The sequence below is a fragment of the Acomys russatus genome, chromosome 17 (genome assembly GCF_903995435.1).
Source record: "Acomys russatus chromosome 17, mAcoRus1.1, whole genome shotgun sequence".
In the NCBI taxonomy this organism is placed as follows: domain Eukaryota; kingdom Metazoa; phylum Chordata; class Mammalia; order Rodentia; family Muridae; genus Acomys; species Acomys russatus.
In genome coordinates, this window is record NC_067153.1 from 39,386,155 (window position 1) to 39,407,752 (window position 21,598).

Sequence of the window (21,598 nt, forward strand, 5' to 3'; positions counted from 1 at the left end):
GCTCAGAGGTTAAGAGCACTGACTGCTCTTCCAGAAGTCCTGAGCTCAATTCCTACCAACTACATGGTAGCTCCAACCATCTATAATGAGATCTAATGCCTTCTTCTGGCCTGTAGGTATATATGCAGGCACAACACTGTATACAAAATAATAAATCAATAAATCTTTTTAAAAAAGAAAAACAAAAATTAATTAATTAATTAAACTAAAGCTATACACATGGGAAATCCAGGGCATGGTGAGGTTGGTTACATTGTTCTCTTAGAAGCGAGTGAAACAGACTGAATAGAGTAGGTTGTGCACAGTGTTTAAAACATTTGTAAAGATTATTTTATTGTATTTTATTTTATGGGTATGAGTGTTTTGCCTGCGTGTATTTTTGTCCCAGTTGTGTGCAGTACCCATGGAGGCCAGAAGAGGGCGCTGGATCCCCATCAGACTAGAGTTACAAACAGTCATGTGAGCCACCATGTGGGTGCTGAGAATTAAGTCTTGATTTTCTGGAAGAGCAGCCAGAGCCCTTAACTGTTGAGCTATTGCTCTAGCCATTAAGTGCATAGGCTTAAATGATTTCAAGGCTTGTGACAAATTTGGCTGCATAGTCTGGCAAAAGTTCAGTCTCTTTAGAGGCAAGAGTTAATTCCAAAAAACTGTATCTTCCTCCTTCCCAAACTCCCTCCCTCCCTCCCTCCCTCCCTCCCTCTCCTCTGTTCCTTCTGTCTCTCCTTCCTCCTCTGATTGAATGGATGCTTTATTCTAGAAGTGAATGCTTCGCATCCTGCCTTTCCAGCAGTGTACTCCTGGGTTTCTTCTGTTGCTGACAGAAGCCTAGCTCTGTCCCCTGAGGCCAAGGGCCCTTACCTGTTCATATGGTACTGTCCCTCCCTCACTACTCCAAACAGCACGGGACTAGGGGCTGACCTCTGAGTCCTCCTTGATGACAGGAATGTGTGTACTGCTGCCAAAACCTGTGCATCCATCCTGCTCCTGGGTAAGAAGGGGCTAGAGACCTAGACCCAGTGTTCCACCCAGTGTTCTGTGGGCACAGGTCCTCTTAGCAGCCAGCTGCCCGGCGCCCTTTGTTCTACCAAGATAGAAATTGTAAGTGAGCAAGAAGAAGCTTGTCAGGTGCTAAGCTTGAGCAATTCTGGCATGGTTTGGTTTTGTTTAAAAAAAATTTTTTTTTAACTTATTTTTTTGTTTTTTGTTTTTGAGACAGGGTTTCTCTGTGTAGCCTTGGCTGTCCTGCATTCTCTTTGTAGACCAGGCTGGCCTCGAACTCACAGCGATCTGCCTGCCTCTGCCTCCCGAGTGCTGGGATTAAAGGCATGTGCCACCACGCCCGGCTCTCTTTCTATTCTTAATACTCAGCTCTACCCTCCCTGCTACAGCTGCTGGCCTCGCTCCTGCTCTGGCCTCTCTTGCCAGCTTCCTGGGCAGTTCTCAGCCTGGCCTCTGGGCTGCAGAGTGACCACTGCTGCTGCTTTGTTGCTTGTTTCCACCGTCCTTTCTCTGCTGTTGCTCTCCTGTCACCCCCTCAGCCCAGTTACTAAAAGCAAGCCAGAAAACATCCCTTGAGGGGAGCCTTTTATTGGGCCTGGTGTTGCACAGACTGTTTTGGTGTCTCTCAGCTGACTCACCAAGTGACTCAAGCCACTTGCTCACACATGTAATATAGCCAGAGGTGTTTCACAAGAAACTTCCTTTCAAATAAAGGCTGACGTTCATAGGGATCATAGCTTTGGTCCGTTAGCACCCATCTCTGCAGTCCCTCTCTGGCAGGCTACCAGTGGGCATGTCTCCTCTCTTGCCCCAGTAGAAGTCATTGCAGGATCATTCAGAGTTCACCATGGGCTTGTCATCACAGGATGTCCAGTGTAAGCTTTAAAGTAGTTCTGACAGGGTCTGTACCTTCAAAAGCCAGAGCAAGCAGCCATAGTGTGCAGTTTTCTCAAGGCATCTGTAGAGTGTTCTTGACAGTCAGTGCTGGCACAAGGGTGGGATGTCTGGCTGTTTGGCTGACATTCATTTATACAGCAAGGAAGAATCCAAAACTTGCTAGTTAGGGAATCAAACTGCCCTATCCTCCAACACCAGGAGGGGTTACAGTAAGAACTTACCCTTGGGCTCATGAGATGGTTCTGTGGGTAAAAGTGCTTGCCACTCAAGCTGGACTCCCACATAGAAGTAGAGGAAGAGAATTGACTCCATTGAGTTGTTCTCTGATCTCTACCTGGCTACCACAGCACACACCCTACCTACCCCCTAATAATAATACTAAGTAAATACTTAACAAAGAAATTACTTAGCCCAGGGGTGGTGGTGGCACACGCCTTTAATCCCAGCTCTTGGGAGGCAGAGAGTTGAGGATCTCTGTGAATTTGAGGCCAGTCTGGTCTACAAAGTGAGTTCCAGGACAGCCAGGGCTACAAAGAGAAACTCTGTCTTGAAAAAACCAAAAAAAAAAAAAAAAAAAAAAAAAGATAGAAAAAGAACTTTTTGGTTCTGGAGGCTGGAGGGACAACAACTCAGCTTATTTGCTGTTCTGCAGGACCTGAGTTCAGTTTCTGCCATCCACACGTTTGCTCATAACCTGTGACTCCAGTTCCAGAAGATCCAATGCTGGCACCAGGCTCTTTTGATTTTTCGGGACAGGGTTTCTTTGCATAGCCCTGGCTGTCCTGGAACTCAGTATGCAGACCAGGCTGGTCTTGAACTCAGAGATCCACCTGCCTTTGTTTCCCAAGTGCTGGATTAAAGGCGAGCTCCAACAATACAGGGTAAAAATAAGGAAATCACTGGGCGTGATGGCGCATGCATTTAATCCCAGCACGGGAGGCAGAGGCAGGTTGATTTCTGTGAGTTCCAGGACAGCCTGGTCTACAAAGTGAGTTCCAGGGCAGCCATAGCTATGCAGAGAAACCCTGTCTTGAAAAAACAAACAAACAAAAACAAAAAACAAACAAACAAAAAAAGAAAAGAAAAGAAAGAAAGGAAGAAAAAAAGGATATCCTTAAAAAAAGAATTTACCAGGCTGAATGTAGTGGTATATGCCTTTAATCCCAGTACTTGGGAAACCGAGGCAAGTAGATCTCTGTGAATTTGAGGCCAGACTGATCTACATAGTAAGTTCCAGGACAGCGAGGGTTATGTAGAGAATATCTGTCTCAGAAGCAAACAAGCAAACAAAATGAAAAAAGAAATGACTATTAGCACTAATATTGTGCTGTCACACTGCTCCCCTCTCCCAGCTGTGCTGCTGTCACACTGCTCCCCTCCCCCAGCTGTGCTGTCACACTGCTCCCCTCTCCCATCTGTGCTGTCACACTGCTCTCCTCCCCCAGCTGTGCTGTCACACTGCTCCCCTCCCCCAGCTGTGCTATCACACTGCTCCTCTCCCCCAGCTATGCTGTCACACCGCTCCTCTCCCCCAGCTGTGCTGTCACACTGCTCCCTTCTTCCAGCTGTGCTGTCACACTGCTCTCCTCCCCCAGTTGTGCTGCTGTCACACTGCTCCTCTCCCCCAGCTGTGCTGTCACATTGCTCCCCTCCCCCAGCTGTGCTGCTGTCACACTGCTCCCCTCTCCCAGCTGTGCTGCTGTCACACTGCTCCCCTCCCCCAGCTGTGCTGTCACACTGCTCTCCCCCAGTTGTGCTGCTGTCACACTGCTCCCCTCCCCCAGCTGTGCTGTCACACTGCTCCCCTCCCCCAGCTGTGCTGTCACACTGCTCCCCTCCCCCAGCTGTGCTGTCATACTGCTCCCCTCTCCCAGCTGTGCTGTCACACTGCTCTCCCCTCTCTCAGCTGTGCTGTCACACTGCTCTCCCCTCTCCCAGCTGTGCTGTCACATTGCTCCCCTCCCCCAGGTGTGCTGGCATACACTTGTAATCTTTGCATTAGTGAGACTGAGCCAGAAGGATATGAGTTCAAGGCCTGCCTGGGCTACATAAATCCTGTCTCAAAAGAAACAAAAGCATAGGCTGGAGAAATGGTTCTGTGGTTAAGAATATTTGTTGCTCTCGCAGACCAGCCTGGGTTTGATTCCCAGCACCCACAAGACAACTCACAACTGTTTAACTCCAGTCCAAGGGAATCTGACACCCGCTTTGATCTCCAGGGGCACCAGGAATGAATACATCCATTCACACAAAACACTCATACACAGAGAACAGTAAAGTAGATCTTTAATTTTATTTTGCCTGAATGTTTATCTGTGTACTATGTGTGTGCCTGGTACCCACAGAGATCAGAAGAGGCCTCAAACCCACCGCAACTGTAGTTATAGGTTTTTTTTGGTTTTGGTTTTTGTTTTCGAAACAGGGTCTCTCTGTGTAGCCTGGGCTGTCCTGGACTTGCTTTGTAGACCAGGCTAGCCTCAAACTCACAGCGATCTGCCTGCCTCTGCCTCCCGAGTGCTGGGATTAAAGGCGTGCGCCACTACTGCCTGGCTTGTAGTTACAGTTGTAAGCTGACAAGTGGGTGTGAGAATCGAACCCAGGTCCTCTGGAAGAGCAGCTAGACCTCTTAGCCACTGAGCTATCACTCCAACCTGTCTGTAAAATGAAATTTTTTAAACCAAAAGCAGCAACAACAAAACACCCTTCCAGTATTTCAGTATACCCAGGTGTTCCTGGTAGCGCCGCTTATCTATCGCACGCCAGGGCCGGGAGGTGACTATGAGCCGGTCACCGCAATCTCTGCCTGTCTCCTGGAGCAGATTTGTGTGCCTGTGGAGTCCTCGAGCCCCCTGGTGATGAGTAGCCAGAAGGAGGTGCTTCGCTGCTTTACAGTGCTGGGTGAGTGGTGGCCTGGGTGGTGCCTTCTGTACAAGGAAGCTTCAGAGGACATGTCTGAGCCAGTTATCTTTCTTCTTCTTCTTCTTCTTCATCATCTCAGCTGCTCTTGAGTTTCATGATCCTTCTGCCTCAAATACTGGAGTCCCAGTTGTGTGCCATCATGCCTGGTCAGGTGCCCCCTTTAAGGAGGATAGTGGCTTCATGGCTCAGGCTGAGGAGGGGCCAGGAGGTCAAGCAGGGTGTTAGTTACACCCCTAAGTCCCTGGTTTCATTGAAGTGCATGTTATAGCCCTACTTCTCTTCTTCTAGAACCTTCTGTCTCTCATTCCACACATTTCTATCCTTGACCCTCACCCACAGCCCACTGCTTTGCACCCTGCCTGACTCTGACCGTTAGTCTGACATTACCTGACCCCAGCTAGAGGTGATAGTATCTTTCAGTGCCAGTGCTCTGTTAGAGCCTGGGTCTAGGACAGTCAGAGCCTGGTCTGTCTACCAGCTCTGTCCCTGATGTCTGTATTCTGTCACAGCCTGCTTGCCAGCTTGAGGGTCATGCAGAGGCTTGTGACCTGCCAGCTGCCTAAGACCATTGACATCAGCATTCACCTAGAGCCTAGAGGGAGGGAAGCCAGGGAGACTGGTTCAACTGGTTCAGAGTGTGATGGGAGGGAGGACCTTTTTTTTTTTTTCTGTCATTGACACTGGTTCTCAAAGGTGAGAGAACTCATCAATGTAATTTCCAGAAGGTTCCCATTGGCAATGATATAGGTCCAGGGTGGTGGTCTGTATAGGGTCAGGGTGGGAATTGTTTTTTAGCTGCAGACCAGCCCAGAAGCAGGAAGGGCTCCCCATGAATTAAGTTGGAATGAGCCCATTGGTCCTGTGACCCCAGGTCTGAGTCTCACATGTACTGTGTGGTGCCAACACTTCGGTGTTGAAGCCCTTGTGCTCAGACCCTTCACTTTATACAGCCACTCGAAGAAACCATTGGGGTGACCTTGCTGGCTAGGGAGTTCCAGGTTCCTGCACTTCCTCTGTGCGTCTTTGCCTTCCCTGTCCCTGTAGCTCCAGCTACAGAGGGACCAAGATAGACACACTCAGTCCTGGCGTGCTTAGGGAGCAAACATAGAACAAGGAGCAAAGAGACTGTTGGGCAGTATCTGATGTGTGTGTTGCCCCACAGCCTGCTGCTCTCCTGACCGCCTGCTGGGCTTCTTACTGCCCAGGCTGGACACCAACAACGAGAGACTCCGCCTGGGTACCCTGCAGATCTTGAGACACATCATCAACTCTGCCGGTGAGTGCCTTGTGTGCTTGCAGGCTGGCCACCTGGGCCATGCTCACTGCAGGGTAGTACCAGGCTAAGTGAGCAGCGTCCTTTAGTCCCAGTACTCGGGATACAGAGGCAGGTGGATCGCTGTGAGTTTGAGGCCAGCCTGATCTACAAAGAGAATTCCAGGACAGCCAGGGCTTTTACACGGGAAAGCCTGTCTTGGGTAGGGGCGGCGGGGAGAAAGAAAGAAAAGAGAGAGCGCAGCATCCTACTTTGAATTACTGATGGTGGCAGCGTTTACCTTGGTGGTTTTCACAATTGAACTTTATCTTAAGTTACTGCTGTGATAAGACACCATGACCAAGGCAACTTATAGAAGAAAAGGTTTATTTGGGGGTGGGAGACAACAGAGAGAAAGTGCACATCTGCAAGCATATCATAACTGGTAAGGGATGGGCCTTAGAAACCTCAAAGCCTGTCCCCAGTGATGCGCCTCTTCCAGCAAGGCCACACCGCCTAATCATTTCCAACTCTTCTACCAACTTCAAACCTGTGAGCCTGTGGGGCCACTTCCATCCAAACTACCACAGACTTAGAACTTAGGGTTCAACACGTGCTGGACAGGCATTCTACGTCAGAGCAGCACCTTCAGCCCCCAGTTTCCTGCTTTGAAAGGAGACTTATATGATTTGTAGTATGCTTCATAAAGACAATCATAGTTGTGCATGTGGGGTTGTGTTAGGGAATTTCATTCATGCCCTGTCAGAGGTCAGACAACAGTGACCATAGGCCACATTGGTGGCATTAGATAAAAGTTCAGAAAGAGCTGTTGCCTGGGGCTCTTCTGGCCAGGGGTTTAGGGCACCAGAAGTGGACTTTTGGTGCTGTTTTTTTAGGGATGTGAATGTGTACGTGTGTGCATGCGTGCATGTTTACATTTAAGAGTTCAGTGGATTGGAATTCAGGCAAAAAGACACATGAGTTGTGAAAGAGTATACAAAAGGTAAATTATTTTTCTAGTTTCAACTCTGTCATTGTTTTTGTGTGGTTGTTTTTTTGTTTTGGTGGATATGTGCATAAAAATTAATTGATAGTGAAACTGTAAAACCATAAAGGAAGCTTCATGGCTTCATGGCATTCTAACTGTGTAGAAGCTCACTGAGGGGCAGAGCATTCAGGACTGTGTAAGTGTTTGTTTGCTATATGCCTTCTTTTTTTCTTCCTTCTTTTTTGAGACAGAGCCTCTCTATCGCCCTGGCTGTCTGGGAACTCACTATGTAGACCAGGCTGGCCTCAAACTCACAGAGATCCACCTGCCTCTATCTGCTAAGTGCTGGGATTGAAGGCATGCGCCACCACAGCCAGCATTTGACTGGATACCTTCATCAAGCTCTGTGCTGCTTTTATTGAGTTTATTACAGTAAATGATTTTTTTCTTTTTTTTTTTTTTTTTCTTTTGAAAAAGTAAATTCTTAGCCGGGCGTGGTGGCGCATGCCTTTAATCCCAGCACTCGGGAGGCAGAGGCAGGCGGATCGCTGTGAGTTTCGAGGCCAGCCTGGTCTACAAAGTGAGTCCAGGATGGCCAAGGCTACACAGAGAACCCTGTCTCGAAAAACCAAAAAAAAAAAAAAAAAAAAAAAAAAAAAAAAAAAAAAAAGAAAAAGTAAATTCTTTAGAGAAGGAGGAGTTCAACAGTGGCACGTGACTCTTACATACACTCTTACCATCTTTTCTGAGTTACTTTTTTTTTTTTCCGTCTTTGAGACAGGGTTTCTCTGTGTAGCCCTGGCTGTCCTGGAACAACTCATTCTGGACCAGGCTGGCCTTGAGCTCACAGAGATCGCCTGCCTCTGCCTCCCAAGTGCTGGGATTAAAGGCGTGCGCCATCACCATCCAGCCGTCTAAGTCACTTCTTAAATTGTCTTCAAAACAGAGTGCTTTAGAAGGCACTTTGTTTACCTATGTTTTATTTATTTTTCTCTGTGTTCTTTCTCTGGGCATTTCATATGGAAATGTCTGCATCTGCACCTAGGCACAGTCCACAGTGTGCTTCGTTTCTTTCCTACCTTCTCGTCTCTACCTTAGAGAACTTCCTTGTTTTTGTAAATGCAAATTCAAGATGCTTTCAAAAGTTTATCTTGATACAGCTCACATACAGAACTAGTACAGATAGTAACTGTCTTTTCAGTGAGTGATAACACAAGCCCATTATTCCCACCTGGATGGAGAATGATGGAAGGTACGACAGTGCCCAGGTGCCTCTGTCAGGTCTTGGAAGGTATGACAGTGCCCAGGTGCCACTGTCAGGTCTTGGAAGGTATGACAGTGCCCAGGTGCCTCTGTCAGATTCTTGGAAGGTACGACAGTGCCCAGGTGCCTCTGTCAGGTCTGGGAAGGTACGACAGTGCCCAGGTACCTCTGTCAGGTCTTGGAAGGTATGACAGTGCCCAGGTGCCTCTGTCAGGTCTTGGAAGGTATGACAGTGCCCAGGTGCCACTGTCAGGTCTTGGAAGGTATGACAGTGCCCAGGTGCCTCTGTCAGATTCTTGGAAGGTACGACAGTGCCCAGGTGCCTCTGTCAGGTCTTGGAAGGTATGACAGTGCCCAGGTGCCACTGTCAGGTCTTGGAAGGTACGACAGTGCCCAGGTGCCTCTGTCAGGTCTTGGAAGGTATGGCAGTGCCCAGGTGCCTCTGTCAGGTCTTAGAAGGTACGACAGTGCCCAGGTGCCTCTGTCAGGTCTTGGAAGTGTAGCTTCCAGCACAAGAGGATGTTACATGTCATATAAGGGAAGATAAATTATAGTGAACAGAGCATTTTGTATCTGATTTAGTTTTGTTTTCTGTTCACAGTGTGTGTGTGTGTGTGTGTGTGTGTGTGTGTACGTACGTCACCGAGTCCATTTGTAGTGAGTTCCTCTCCAAGGCACTCATCTGACAAGGGATGAGTCGACTTTGCCCACTTCCTACCTTAATGAAGGCCTCCAGCTCCCTGTGCACACTTAGCTGGATGTGTATCTAGGGGCAGAGTTTCCAGTTGTAGCATGTACGCGGTTGTCCAAACAGCACCAAGTGGAAGCATTCTGTTACTCCAAACACCTAGTGAAACCAGTCCTCTGCATTCTACCCGAGTAAGTTACTTTGCTTCAAGCCGCTGTTTCGCTGTCTTATGTGCCAGACTGTAACAAAACCAGCCATCGTTCCCACGGCTGCCCAAACAAACAAAATCCCTGACAAAGGCAAGGATGGCGCACACAGGCAGGCTTTTCCTGGACTCTGGTTTTATTTGTGCCTTACATTGTCTGAGACTACAGTTCGCTCTGTTGCCTTAACACTAGGTAGCGCCCTGAGCTCAGCTTTGCACCAGTTCTCCCGTGGACTTCCAGCCATATAAAATAGGAGCAGGATAGTAACTTCAGGAGAACAAAGCCGTCCGTAGTGGTCTATTGCTCCTGAGAAACCCTGGTGATCTAAAGATGAACTTCAGCGAGCCGTTCTTTGAGCTTCACTGTGAGTCCCAGCTGGGACACGGGTTAATTTTAAATTTCTCTTTAAAAAATTCACACAACCACTGCCCCAGTGAGTAGCAGCTGCCTTGGTTTATCTTTCACACCTTTGCACTTCATCCCTAAGAGTCCAGAGTCTAGCTATGGTTAGTTTGGTTTTTGTCTTAGGGGGACTTTGTTGTTTTGGTATGTTGTTGGTTTTGTTTGGTTTGGTTTGGTTTTTCAAGACAAGGTTTCTCTGTGTAGTCCTGGCTGTCCTGGAACTCACTTTGTAGACCAGGCTGGCCTCAAACTCATAGTGATCCGCCTGCCACTGCCTCCTGAGTGCTGGGATTAAAGGCATGTGTCACCACACCCGGCCAAATAACTACTTTTTAAAAATAATTTTAATTTTATTAATTTATTTGGATTACAACTCAATTGTTATCCCATCACTTGTATCCTCCCATTCCTCCCTCCCTCTTGCTTTCACCCTATTCCCCTCCCCTAGGTCTAAGACCAAGGGAGACCTCCTCCCCCGCTATATGGCCATAGGCTATCAAGTCTCTTCTTGGTAGCCTGCTTATTCTTTCTTTGAGTGCCACCAGGCCTCCCCACCAAGGGGAGGTGGTGAAATATGGAGCACCAGAGTTCATGTTAGAGTCAGTCCGCACTCTCCACATAACTGTGGAGAATGTCAAGGCTGGTTGATCAATGGAATCAAATCAAAAGACCCAGAAATAAATCCACACACATATGGTCACTTGATTTTTGACAAAGAAGCCAAATCTATTCAATGGAAAAAGGATAGCATATTCAATAAATGGTGCTGGTCTAACTGGATGTCTAGATGTAGAAAAATACAACTAGACCCATATTTGTCACCATGAATAACTGCTTTTTTAAAAGGAAGGAAAATAAGAAAGAACGAAGGAGGGCACTGGAAACAAAGTAGGCATACACCCTCTCACACACTGCTCTTCCAGAGGAGCAAGTTCAATTCCCACAAGTCTCCCATATGAGAGGAACCCTGCCTCAAAACACTGAGAAACCAGCACTCGGGAGGCAGAAGCGAATGATCTCTGTGAGTTCGTGGCCAATCTGGTCTACAAAGTGAATCTAGGACAGCCAGGGCTAAACAGAGAAACCCTGTCTCGAAAAACTGAAAAAAAAAAAAAAAAAAGTACCAGGACATAAAAGAGTGTGTTGCTGGCACTCAGCAGGAAGGAGCCCCCAGACCAGCATCAGCAGTTCACCCGGTGACAATTACAGTGTCACTAACATGATGTTCCCAGAATTTGAGCCAATTTTCTATTTTTATTGCCTCATCTGTCAACCGCTTAGCTTTTTAAAAGATATGTTCCGGGCTAAAGAGATGACTCAGAGGTTTAGAGCACTAACTGCTCTTCTAGAGGTCCTGAGTTCAATTCCTAGCTCCCACATGGTAGCTCACAAATGTCTATAATGGGATCTGATGCCCTCTTCTGGTGTGCAGGCATGCATGCAGACAAAGCACCTGCAGTCATAAAATACACAAATAAATAATCTTTGGTTGGGCATGGTGGTGCATACCTTTAATCCCAGAACTCAGGGATGCAGAGGCAGATGGACTAAGCCATCTTGTTTGTTTCTTGCAGCTGCTCAAATGGAAGCTAAGAAGCCCTTCATCCTCTCTTCCATGAGGCTGCCTCTTCTGGACACCAACAGTAAGGTAAAGCGGACAGGGCTGCGTGCATCGTTGCTGGACTAGACTGCTTAGTTCTGTTCCTCATGAACAGCCGACAGAAGAGTGGCCGGAACCCTGGTGGCGCCTGTCCTACAGTCTCTGCGCGCAGGCGGCAGGGAGGTGCACACGCGCACATTTCCACACTGTGTGTTAGTAGACTGCTACTGACCCTGAGCCCTCAAGGCTGTCATAGGCCCGAGCGCTCCAGCGCCAGCCTGAGGCGAACCACTCACAAGAAGGACTCAGAGAACTCAGGCAGCTGGGATACTTGCCACTTACTATAGGGACGGTTTAAATCAGCTAGGGAGCTGGGTATGGTGGCTTGTGACTGTAACCTGAGCACTTGAGAGTCTGAGATAGGACTTCTGGCTGTCCTGGGCTACATAACTAGACGTTATTTCAAAAACACAAATCAGCTGGGAAAAGAGCCCTTGGGAGAGAAGACTTCAGGAGGCCCAAAGCTGTGGCTTCCCATGGCCTTCTGAGAGCAGGGCCAGTATCAGTACCTATTCTTACATTCTGACGTAAGCTTCCATGAGGCCAGGTGTTAGATGCTGTGGCAGCTGTGGGTACAGGTGTGTGTGTAGATGTACATACCCATGTGTGTACCACTCTAGATGCAGGTGTGGGTGTAGGCACAGGTGTGGCGTAGGTAGTATACATGGTTATGGGTGCTGATACAGATGTGGGCACAGATGTGGTACACGTATGGGCGTGGGTGCAGGTATGGGTGCGGGTGTAGCACAGGACCAGATGTGTGCCTTGTGTTCCTTCCTTATCTTCTCTTGGTTCTGAGCAGGTGAAACGGGCTGTGGTGCAGGTGATAAGTGCCATGGCCCACCATGGCTACCTGGAGCAGCCTGGAGGTGAGGTGATGGTTGACTACATTGTACAGCAGTGTGCTCTGCCCCCTGAGGAGGTAAGGACTGTTCTGATCAGACCCACCTGCTTCTGGATCTGTTGGGTGTCAGGCTCTCCAGCCCGTGTTTCTCTTGAGCACTGTTAGCACTGGTTACCAGGAGCATCTAGCACAGCAGCAAGTAGCTGTGTGGGCTGTGCAGGCTGTGCGGGCTGTGCGGGCTGTGCAGGCTATGCAGGCTGTGCGCGCTTCCGGGCTGTGTGGGCTGTGTGGGTTGTGCGGGCTGAGGTTTCCTGTGGTTTTTGAGTCAGGGTCTCTGTATCCTGTGAGTCCATTCAACAGATATACAACTCAGAAGCAGAGACAGAAACTTGATTCTCTTTGGAGTTGTTTTGGTTTTGATTTTTTTTTTTGTATGTAAAAAAATTACTGAACAGCCTAGTCTACAAAGTGAGTTCCAAGACAGCCAGGGCTAGTACACAGAGAAACTCTTATCGCAAAAAACAAAACAAAACAAAAGTTTAATTTCCTTTTTATTTTATGTGCATGAATACTTGCCTGCGTGTATGTATGCGCATCACATGTATTCTTGGTGTCTACAGAGATCAGAAAAGACAGTGATCTCCTGGAACTGGAGTTATGGATGGTTGTGAGCCACCATGTGGGTGCTGGGAAACAAACCAGGTCCCCTGTAAGAATAGCAAATGTTCAAAATCACGGATCCATCTCTTGAGCCCCATTTGTTTTATTCTTTGAGACTCTCATATAGTGTACTTTCATCCTACTCACTCCCTACTCTCCTTCTAACCGTCCCAGACCCACTTTCTCTTTTTTATAAAAACACATTTACTCAGTTGTGTGTGTGTGCTCACACATGTCATAGTGCACCTATGAAGCCTAGGGGGCAACATGTGGGAGTTGATTACCTCCACCATGTGGGACTCAGGGACAGAACTCAGGGTGTCAGGCTTCATGGCAAATGTGTTTATCCACGGAGCCATCTTGAAGGCCCATCCTGCATTTATCTTAAAGGTCATAACATTGACTAGAGGTCATGGATAACCTTTGGAGGAAGCCTTGCCAAGGTTGTGGGCCCCACAGGTCAATTCCTTTAAAAGAAGAAGAAGAAGAAGAAGAAGAAGAAGAAGAAGAAGAAGAGGAGGAGGAGGAGGAGGAGGAGGAGGAGGAAGAGGAGGAGGAGGAGGAGGAGGAGGCTGGAGAGATGGCTCAGTGGTTAAGAGCACAGCCTGCTCTTCCAGAGGTTCTGAGTTCAATTCCCAGCACCCATATGATGGCTCACAGCCGTCTGCACTCGGATCTGATGTCCTCTTTGGCGTGCAGGTGCACATGTACTCATACGCATAAAATAAATAAATCTTTTTTAAAAAAGATTTTGTGCCAGGTGTGGTGGCACATGCCTTTAATCCCAGTACTTGGGAGGCAGAGGCAGGTGGATCGCTGTGAGTTCGAGGCCAGCCTAGTCTACAAAGTGAATGCAGGGCAGCCAAGGCTACACAGAGAAACCCTGTTTCAAAAAACAAAACAAAACAAAAAAAGTTTGTGTGTGTGTGTGTGTGTGTGTTGTGTGTATGTGTTGCATATGGAGTGGGAATACCAGGCGGTTGTGAATTGCTCAAGATTGGTGGTGGGAACTAAATTCAGGTCCTCTGCAAGAACAGTATACACATTTTTTTTTTTTTTCAAGAAATGGAGGATAGGATGGGGTGGGGAATGGGACAGAGGAGGGAGGGGAAACCGCATTTAGGATGTAACATATGTGAGAAGAATAAAGAAAAAATCTGCATTAAAATCCCCCCCCAAAATTAAAAATATTTACTTATTTTGTGTACAAATATGTGTGGATATGTGTCCTCTGACATCCGAAAGGTCAAGTTGTAGGAGTCAGTTCCCTCTCTCCACCATGTGAATTCTGGGGGTCCAACTCAGGTCATCAGGCTTGGCAGCAATGCCTTTATTCCCTGAGCTATCTCGCTGGCCCAACAGAGTTTTGTTTGTTTGTTGCATTTTTGAGTCAGTAGCTTATAGGAAACAAAAGCAGAGCCAGAGTGGGGGGGTAGGTGTATGTATGTATGTACATATGCATGCATGTATGTATGCATGCATGTGGATGCAGGCAGCACATGCTGCCATAGGCCACATGTAGAGCTCAGAGGATAACTTTCAGGAGTTTGTCTCTCCTTGTGACATTGGATCTGAGAATGAAACTCAGATTGTCAGGCTCACACAGGAAGTGCTTTCACTTGCTGAGCCATCTCGCCAGCTTTTCTTGAGTTTTTCATGTACGTTCCTGTGGCAGATGAAAGCCGTGCTCTCTGGGACAGGTTTGATGAATCTGTGTGCCAGCATTTCCCTTTCTCATGCTAACCTTGACATGGAGACAGCCATCCATATATGCTCTTGTTTGCCTCTCCTCCAGCCTCAGAAGCCTGGCCCTGATGGGGAGGACCTGGCAGCAGACAGTGTGCGGGCAGTCAGTGTCCGCACCCTCTACCTGGTCAGCACCACAGTGGACAGGATGAACAGCGTGAGTGTGTGTTGGCTTGAGGCCTGCTGCCTGAGCTGCCTCTTGCTGAGACTTCCTGGCCTTCCTATCCCTCACCCGGTAACACGTGACCAGTGTGAACAGTGGAGCGGGGAGTGTGGCCTTCTGAGGCCCGTGGCTGAGCAGTGCTCAGAGGATCTCTCAGCATTGGCAGGACACACTGTCTTAGCTGGGGCTAAAGCTGTCCTCCTCCTGTATAGATGTGGAGATCAGGCCCTGTGAGCTCTGCTGCCCTAGAAGCTATGCCTACCTGCTTGCCGTCCACAGACCATGGCCCTCTGTCCCTCAGGTTCTCTGGCCCTACCTGCTCGAGTTCCTCACCCCAGTGCGCTTCACTGCGGCCCTCACCCCACTCTGCAGGAGTCTTGTGCATTTAGCCCTGAAGAGGCAGGAGGCAGGGGCAGATGCTTTCCTTGTCCAGTACAACTCAAATGGTGTGGAGGCCCAACAGCCTTGCATCTGACCCCCACCAGTGCCATGCCCTTACACTTAACCTTTCTCAGCTCCCTGCCCGTCCCCGCCCCTGCCCCTGCCCCTGCCCCTGCTCTCAGCCCCAGCTGCTGCCTCTGCATGCTACCCCAGCCCCAGCTGCCTGCTTCCCCATCCCCTGTCCATGCCTAGCCCTGCCTTGTAACTATTTCCATGTTTCTTGTCCAGCAAACCTCCCATCTCCCTTCGCTATGACCACAAGACTGCTGGTAAGCCAAGGGTCTGTTACTGTGTCGAAGGTGTCAGCTTGACCATGGTCACTGTGTTGTAGAGGAGTGGGCTCTTTATGCCCCAGAGTCCCTGTCAGTTCCCTGTCAGTGGCAGACTATGACCCTCACCACCATCTCATCGAGGTGCCTCTCACCTTGTGTTGGTTGGTTTTCCTTCACAACAGGGATGCTGGTCCCCAAGTTGGGCACTGTGGCCTGGAAAGATGTCCTGCCACATCTCCACTGGGAGGTACAGGGAGCTCCATGCTTAGGCACGCTCTTCTTTCTCCCTCCTTCAGGTTGTGTCTTCGAATCCCTACCTGGGAGATGGGCGTGGGGCTGCCTCCTTGCGCCTGCTGAAGGTCATGCATCGGAACATCCACCCTTTGCTGGGCCAGCGGTGGGAGACAACCGTGCCTGTGCTGCTAGAGTACCTGGATGGTGAGGCCCGTGAAGCAAAGGAGCCCGTTAGCCATCCCCAGCCCCGCTTGTACCCAGTATGTCATCATGGCTGGCTGATACAGACCAGGGTTTTGTAAGCTGTAATCTAAGAAAGGGCCTGGGTGGCTCCAGACGGTACCTGGTGACATGTGGGAAGTGGCGCAGCCTAAGGTGTGGTTGGCTGCTGGATTCCTCCTGGGAGTTCTGAAAGACGAGGAGGTGGTGCTGGGCACCAAAGAGTCACTGGTGCGTGCTGGGATGAGCCTGCCTGGCCGGACTCCAGCCAACGGGGTTATTGGTCATTTCAGAGCACACTGCGGAAACCCTGTCACTGAAGGAGTGGGAAGAAAAGCTTCTTGTGGTGAGAGATGGGACAGAAGGCCAAGGGCCTGTCTGTGCTGTCCTGGGCCTGGGCATGGAGGGCTGAGGCAGCAAACGTAGGACTGGTGTATTGTGCCTTCCCAGGGGCTTGTTCTCCAACCTCACCTGGTAGTAAGACTAGGGAATGGGCTCAGCAGCAGGGGAGTCTGGGCATCTGGATGGTGGCTGGCCTCAGATTGCCGTGACAGGGTTTCTACCCTCTCTCAGCCAGCACCAAATTTGAGGCACATTTGGCCATGCTGGCCACAACCTAGTTCAGAGCCATTTGTGCTTTAGCATGCCTCATAGCTGCTACCCACCTTCAAAGATCACTTAGCAGCAGGGGCCACTGTAAGGCTATCATGTGGCAAGCCCTCACCGGTGCTCTCATCCACAGTTCCTACGAGACACTCTGGCTGTGGTGTCTGACAACACATGGATCTGCCAGCTGAGCCAGGAGATGTGCAAGCAACTACCCTCTTACAGCGGGACACCGCAGGAGAAGGTGCCCAAGACAAGCCAGCTGGGGCCAGGATCTCTCAGTCCCCAGTCCCCGGGCCCTGTGCTTTGAGTCTTTGATCTTTCCTGTCTATGCCTTTGTCTCCTGACCGAGGCAATCCTGGCCAAACCAGGGCAAGCACGGAGGGCTAGGATCCTCTTCACTGCAGCTGACAGCTGGGAGATGGGGGCTCCCTGCCTGCTCCTTATTCCTCAGACTTCCCACAGAGCTCACCTTTCTGCCCTCGTGGGGGACCCTTCCCATGTCCTGATTGAAATACAGATCTCTAAGGGGCCAGGTGTAGGGGTGCACACCTTTAATCCCAATACTTGAGAGGTAGGCAGATCTCTGAGATCACATCCACCCTGGTCTATAGAGCAGGACAACCAGTGCTACACAGAGAAACCCTGTCTCAAGAACAAGCAGAAAGGAAGGGAGAAAGAAAGAAAGAATATAGCTCTCCATTAGCAGTATGCATCACAGTGTAGCTGTCTGTCTGCTCAGGAGTCCAGTGCAGCTGTGTTTTCTACCTTTGTTCCAGAATTTCCTGTATAAGTGCATAGGAACCACGCTGGGTGCTGCTTCAAGTAAGGAAGTGGTGAGAAAACACCTTCGAGAGCTGTTGGATACAGCCAGGTACCAGGAAGAGGCAGAGCAGGAGGTAGGAAGCCCCTAACACCAGGGCTCTCAGGCAGCTGGCCACGGGCACTATGAACATATAGGTACATGCATGCATATGTGGCACACTGCCGGCTTCTGTACGTATGTTCACATGTATACAGTGTGCCTTTAGGTTATGTGTGCATGGTACTTTGCATGCATGTATACGTATGTTCCTCCCCACACAGCAGATGGGCAGGTGGGCCCCTCTGCCCAAGTGTGAGCACACCTGTGCACCTCCCCAGGGCCTTGCCTGTTGTTTTGGGATTTGTGCCATTGCCCACCTGGAAGACACTCTGGCACAGTTGGAAGACTTCGTGAGGTCAGACGTGTTTAGGAAGTCCGTCGGCATTTTTAGCATTTTTAAGGTAAGAAGGTCTCTACCCAGAAAAGGGGCCTGGGTGAGTAGATCCCTGTCTCTGGTGGTGTGGTCCCTGCTCTTCTGAAGTCTGCGCTCTCTTCTCTCAAGATCAAGGCTAGGCCCAAGTACCCTCAGGCATGGAGTCCAACAAGAAAGCACCTGGCTCTGCAGCTACCGTGCACCCTCTATTCTGTCTTTTGGGCCTCGGCTCCCCTCCCAGCAGAGGGCCTCTCAGGAGCAAATCTAGCTGGTGGCAGTGGCATGCCTCCAGGTGTGGGTAGTGAGAGGAGTCCAGTGTAGCAAGGTTGGGTGTTAATCAGTTTCTGTTGCTATGACAATGTACTTGAAAGATCAACTTTGAGGAGTGAAGGTTCATTTTGTGACCTGGTTTCAGAGGTTTGACTTAAGGCCTGAGGCAGGCCAAACATGGAGGAAGGGCATGGTGAGGAGAGCTGCTCAGCTCCCGTAGCCAAGGAGCAGAACTCGCTTGCCGTTGTAACAACACTTACCCTGAAACTGTAGCATTACAAGTCTGTCAGAGGCTTAATTCAGTGGGTCTCAGCCTTCCTGATGCTGCGACCATTTAATACAGCTCCTCCTGTTGTAGTGACCCCAACTGTAAAAGTATTTTCATTGATACTTCATAACTGCAGCTTTGCTGCTGTTACGAACCATGATGTAGGTGCCTATTTCCTGGTGGTCTGTGAAAGGAAGGGTCGTGTGCGCCCCAGGTTGAGAACCGTTGGTTAACCCCCTGATGAGCCAGTCACTTCCCAAGGCTTCTGCTTCTGACTCTGGGGGCACTTCCAAATGTTACACCTCTAAACCCTGCAGTACTGGGCACACTTAAGCTTTGGGGACATTTCTCATTTGAACCGCAACAGGTAGGGAATGGAAAGCTGTACCCTCCTTGATGGCCAGGCTGTCTGCACTGTCCTTTGTCCTGAATGTGGATTTTGCTCCATGTCTAGTGACCACTCTACTCTTGGACCCTGAAGGGCGGCTCAGATGTATAGGGGTCTACATGCCTGTTCTTTCCCGTTTTCTTCTCTTTCTTCTTCTATTTCTATCTTTTTAAAAGTGTTTTAGATTTCATTTTTATGTGTGTCAGTGTTTTGCCTGCGTGGATGTCTGCACACCATGTGCATGCCGGGTGCTCACTAAGGTCTGAGGAGGCCTTGGATCCCCTGGAACTGGAATTGTGGATGGTTGTGAACCACCGTGTGGATGCTGGGAATTGAACCCAGGGCCTCTTGCAAGAACAAGTGCTCTTAACCACTGAGCCGACTCTCCAGCCCCTCCGTCTCTACCTTGAGACAGGGCTTCACTCTGTGGCATTGGCTGGCCTAGAACTTGATGTGTTGACCACGTTGGTCCATTTTTTCTCACATAAGTATCTACAGACCACTAGGACAGAAGGCTGTCTTCCGCAGCTGTCCTGGTTGCTAGGCCTTTTCTTTCCACTGTACCTTCTCTCCTTGCTCCCACTGCCTCAGCTCTTTCGTGCAACCAGTTGGTTCCCAGTGGGCTTGCGTGGACACCTGAGGCTGCCTGGCTTCCATCCCTGCGAGCTGCCTCTGTTCCCGGCTGGCTCTGACTATCCCTGGAGCACAGAAAGTGCACTGCTGCGAGGCAGGGCTCCCTGCACAAGGTGGTTCATTGAGTAACATCCTGCTGATTTCTCTGCCTCCCAGGATCGAAGTGAGCACGAAGTAGAAAGAATGAAGAGTTCTCTAATCCTGTGCTATGGGCACGTGGCCGCGCAGGCCCCTCGTGAGCTAATGCTGGCCAAAGTGGAGTCTGATATCCTCCGGAGCATGTTTCAGTGCTTCAACACCAAGGTGGGCGCTGCAGCTGTCTGTGTGGGCCAGTCACGCGATGCCAGAGTCTTAATTTATTTCACTCTTTGTTGTTTAGGTTCTGGGAATAAAGGTAGAAACCAAGGTATAGTGTATAGCAATTGTTTGTGAACTGTGCTTTCTCTCTCTCTCCTCTGGGCTGGGCTTTGGGGCAGAGCCAAACCCAGAGCTGGCTGGCCTTCCTGGCCATGGTGGCCCTGGGGGAGCGTCCTGGAGTCCAGGTCTGAGATCCTCCTGCCCACTTCCCTTTGGAGCAGCACTTGATGGAGCTGCAGCAGCTAAGCTCCTGCTGAGGGAAGAGGGAGGCTTCTCTGCCTCTGGGCAATTGGTCCTGGGCCACCTGTAGCTGTGTCCCCCAACAGCCCAGCGATAGCTCTGGGCCCCTTGGCTCTGTTCCCAATGCTTTGGGGGCTGCCTTTCTCTAGACCCCCAGAGAGCACCTAGGGGAGGCCTAGTTAAGCCCAGAGCCATTGAAAAGGGTCAAAGGTTCCCTTGGTCTCATTAACATGCTTCCTCTGTGATGTCCCTGTTACTAACCTCACAGGCCTTTGTGAGAGACAATTGGCTCTTCCTGAGGAGTGGGGAGCCTCCTGGGCGGGGGCGGGGTTGGTGAGGTTCTTTTAGTTTCTTGTTTCCCCAGCCCATGGGATAGGAGGGCTGGCACTCTGTGTGCTCAGAATGGTGCTGTGTGTGAAGCTCTCACAGTACACTGCAGTTCTCTGTGGGCCCAGGCTCTGGAACTCCCCTGCCCCACCTCCACACTCCTTCGTGCCCTAGGTTCCTGCTTGGTTAGGGGGCTGCTGTAGGGCTGTGTGATCAACAGTAGACAGTCCACTGTTAAACAAAGGGCACTCTGAGCTCCTGAGGCTGGGTCCAGCCCTGTGGCCACTCTGAACTCAGCAGTTCTGGGGGCAGCCGTGCAAGCCGCCTGCAGCCAGCTGTTCCCCCAGGACCCGGCCCTGAAGCTGTGCCTCGTCCAGAGCCTGTGCATGGTCAGCCAGGCCATGTGTAGCAGCGCACAAGCCAGCTCCTTCCACTTCTCCAGGAAAGCAGAGCTGGTGGCGCAGATGATGGTGAGTTCCAGGCAGGCAGTGGAGGTGGGACCTGGGACCTCAGGAGGCCAGAGGGTTGAGTCCAGAGATACACCCGGGGGCTGAGTGGGTACAGACAGAGCCCTGCACCTCAGAGGCCTCAAGCACCCACTTAGTGTGAGAGACAGGATCAACAGGGAGAAGGCTGAGGCCTCCTCTGAGGGCCACTTGTATGTCGCCTCCCCAAGGAATTCATCCGGGCAGAGCCCCCAGACTGCCTGAGAACACCCATTCGAAAGAAAGCCATGCTTGCCTGCACATACCTGGTGTATCCTTTCCTGCCTCTCTGTACTCACGGTGTGCCTGTGGGTCTGTCTGCAGATGCACGGGCTGCATTATATATGTCAAGTACTCTGAACAGAGGGCCAGCTGTGCCATCTATATAGGCCCAGTGGTTTCTGGGGGGTTCCAGGCTGGGGAAAGTATCATGGAATCATTTACTGGGGCCCTTAACCTGCTGCTCAGCAACTTGGAGCCTGCACTGGAGGAGCAGGCCCAGGCAGATGTGATCCATAGTTGCTTGCAGAGTGTCATGGTCCTGCCACCCGAGGCTGAGGGGGAAGATGGTGTCTACCAGGAGGTATTGCGTGGCCATGGCCAGGAGGTGGAGGTGGGGGTTGGGCGGTGAGAAGGTCACACATTGGGCTGGTGACTCTCCTTCCAGCCTCTGTACCTGGACACCGTGTGTGCCCTTGAAGACTTGTTGACAAGCCTGCTGCAGCAGAACATGACCCCCCAGGGCCTGCAGATCATGGTTGAGGTGTGCACTGTTGGGGGTGATGGAGTGTCTGGCTTTTTTCCTGCCCCCCTCCCCCACTGCAGTTAGGTACTGCAGAGACAGCTTGATAGTGTCCTTGGGGGAGGGGGCATCCAAACACACCCCTCCTGCCTGGGCAACTCTGGCCAGATAGTGCTCTGCAGCGTTTT

The 21,598-nt window shown here is 50.2% G+C and overlaps 1 protein-coding gene across 1 annotated transcript in view; it reads left to right on the top strand.

Moving 5' to 3' along the window:
* The window catches only part of Mroh1 (maestro heat like repeat family member 1), a 56,857-nt gene that overhangs the window by 15,408 nt on the left and 19,851 nt on the right, over positions 1 to 21,598 (top strand). Inside the window, exons 8-25 of the mRNA XM_051159802.1 lie at positions 4,719 to 4,797; positions 5,981 to 6,094; positions 11,192 to 11,265; positions 12,080 to 12,199; positions 14,577 to 14,684; positions 14,992 to 15,136; positions 15,360 to 15,400; positions 15,700 to 15,841; positions 16,150 to 16,202; positions 16,599 to 16,706; positions 17,242 to 17,361; positions 17,606 to 17,728; positions 19,416 to 19,562; positions 19,639 to 19,665; positions 20,531 to 20,653; positions 20,860 to 20,939; positions 21,137 to 21,251; positions 21,336 to 21,431. Of these exons, the coding sequence (XP_051015759.1) occupies positions 4,719 to 4,797; positions 5,981 to 6,094; positions 11,192 to 11,265; positions 12,080 to 12,199; positions 14,577 to 14,684; positions 14,992 to 15,136; positions 15,360 to 15,400; positions 15,700 to 15,841; positions 16,150 to 16,202; positions 16,599 to 16,706; positions 17,242 to 17,361; positions 17,606 to 17,728; positions 19,416 to 19,562; positions 19,639 to 19,665; positions 20,531 to 20,653; positions 20,860 to 20,939; positions 21,137 to 21,251; positions 21,336 to 21,431 (1,815 nt within the window). The remainder of the gene's footprint in view (positions 1 to 4,718; positions 4,798 to 5,980; positions 6,095 to 11,191; positions 11,266 to 12,079; positions 12,200 to 14,576; positions 14,685 to 14,991; positions 15,137 to 15,359; positions 15,401 to 15,699; positions 15,842 to 16,149; positions 16,203 to 16,598; positions 16,707 to 17,241; positions 17,362 to 17,605; positions 17,729 to 19,415; positions 19,563 to 19,638; positions 19,666 to 20,530; positions 20,654 to 20,859; positions 20,940 to 21,136; positions 21,252 to 21,335; positions 21,432 to 21,598) is intronic.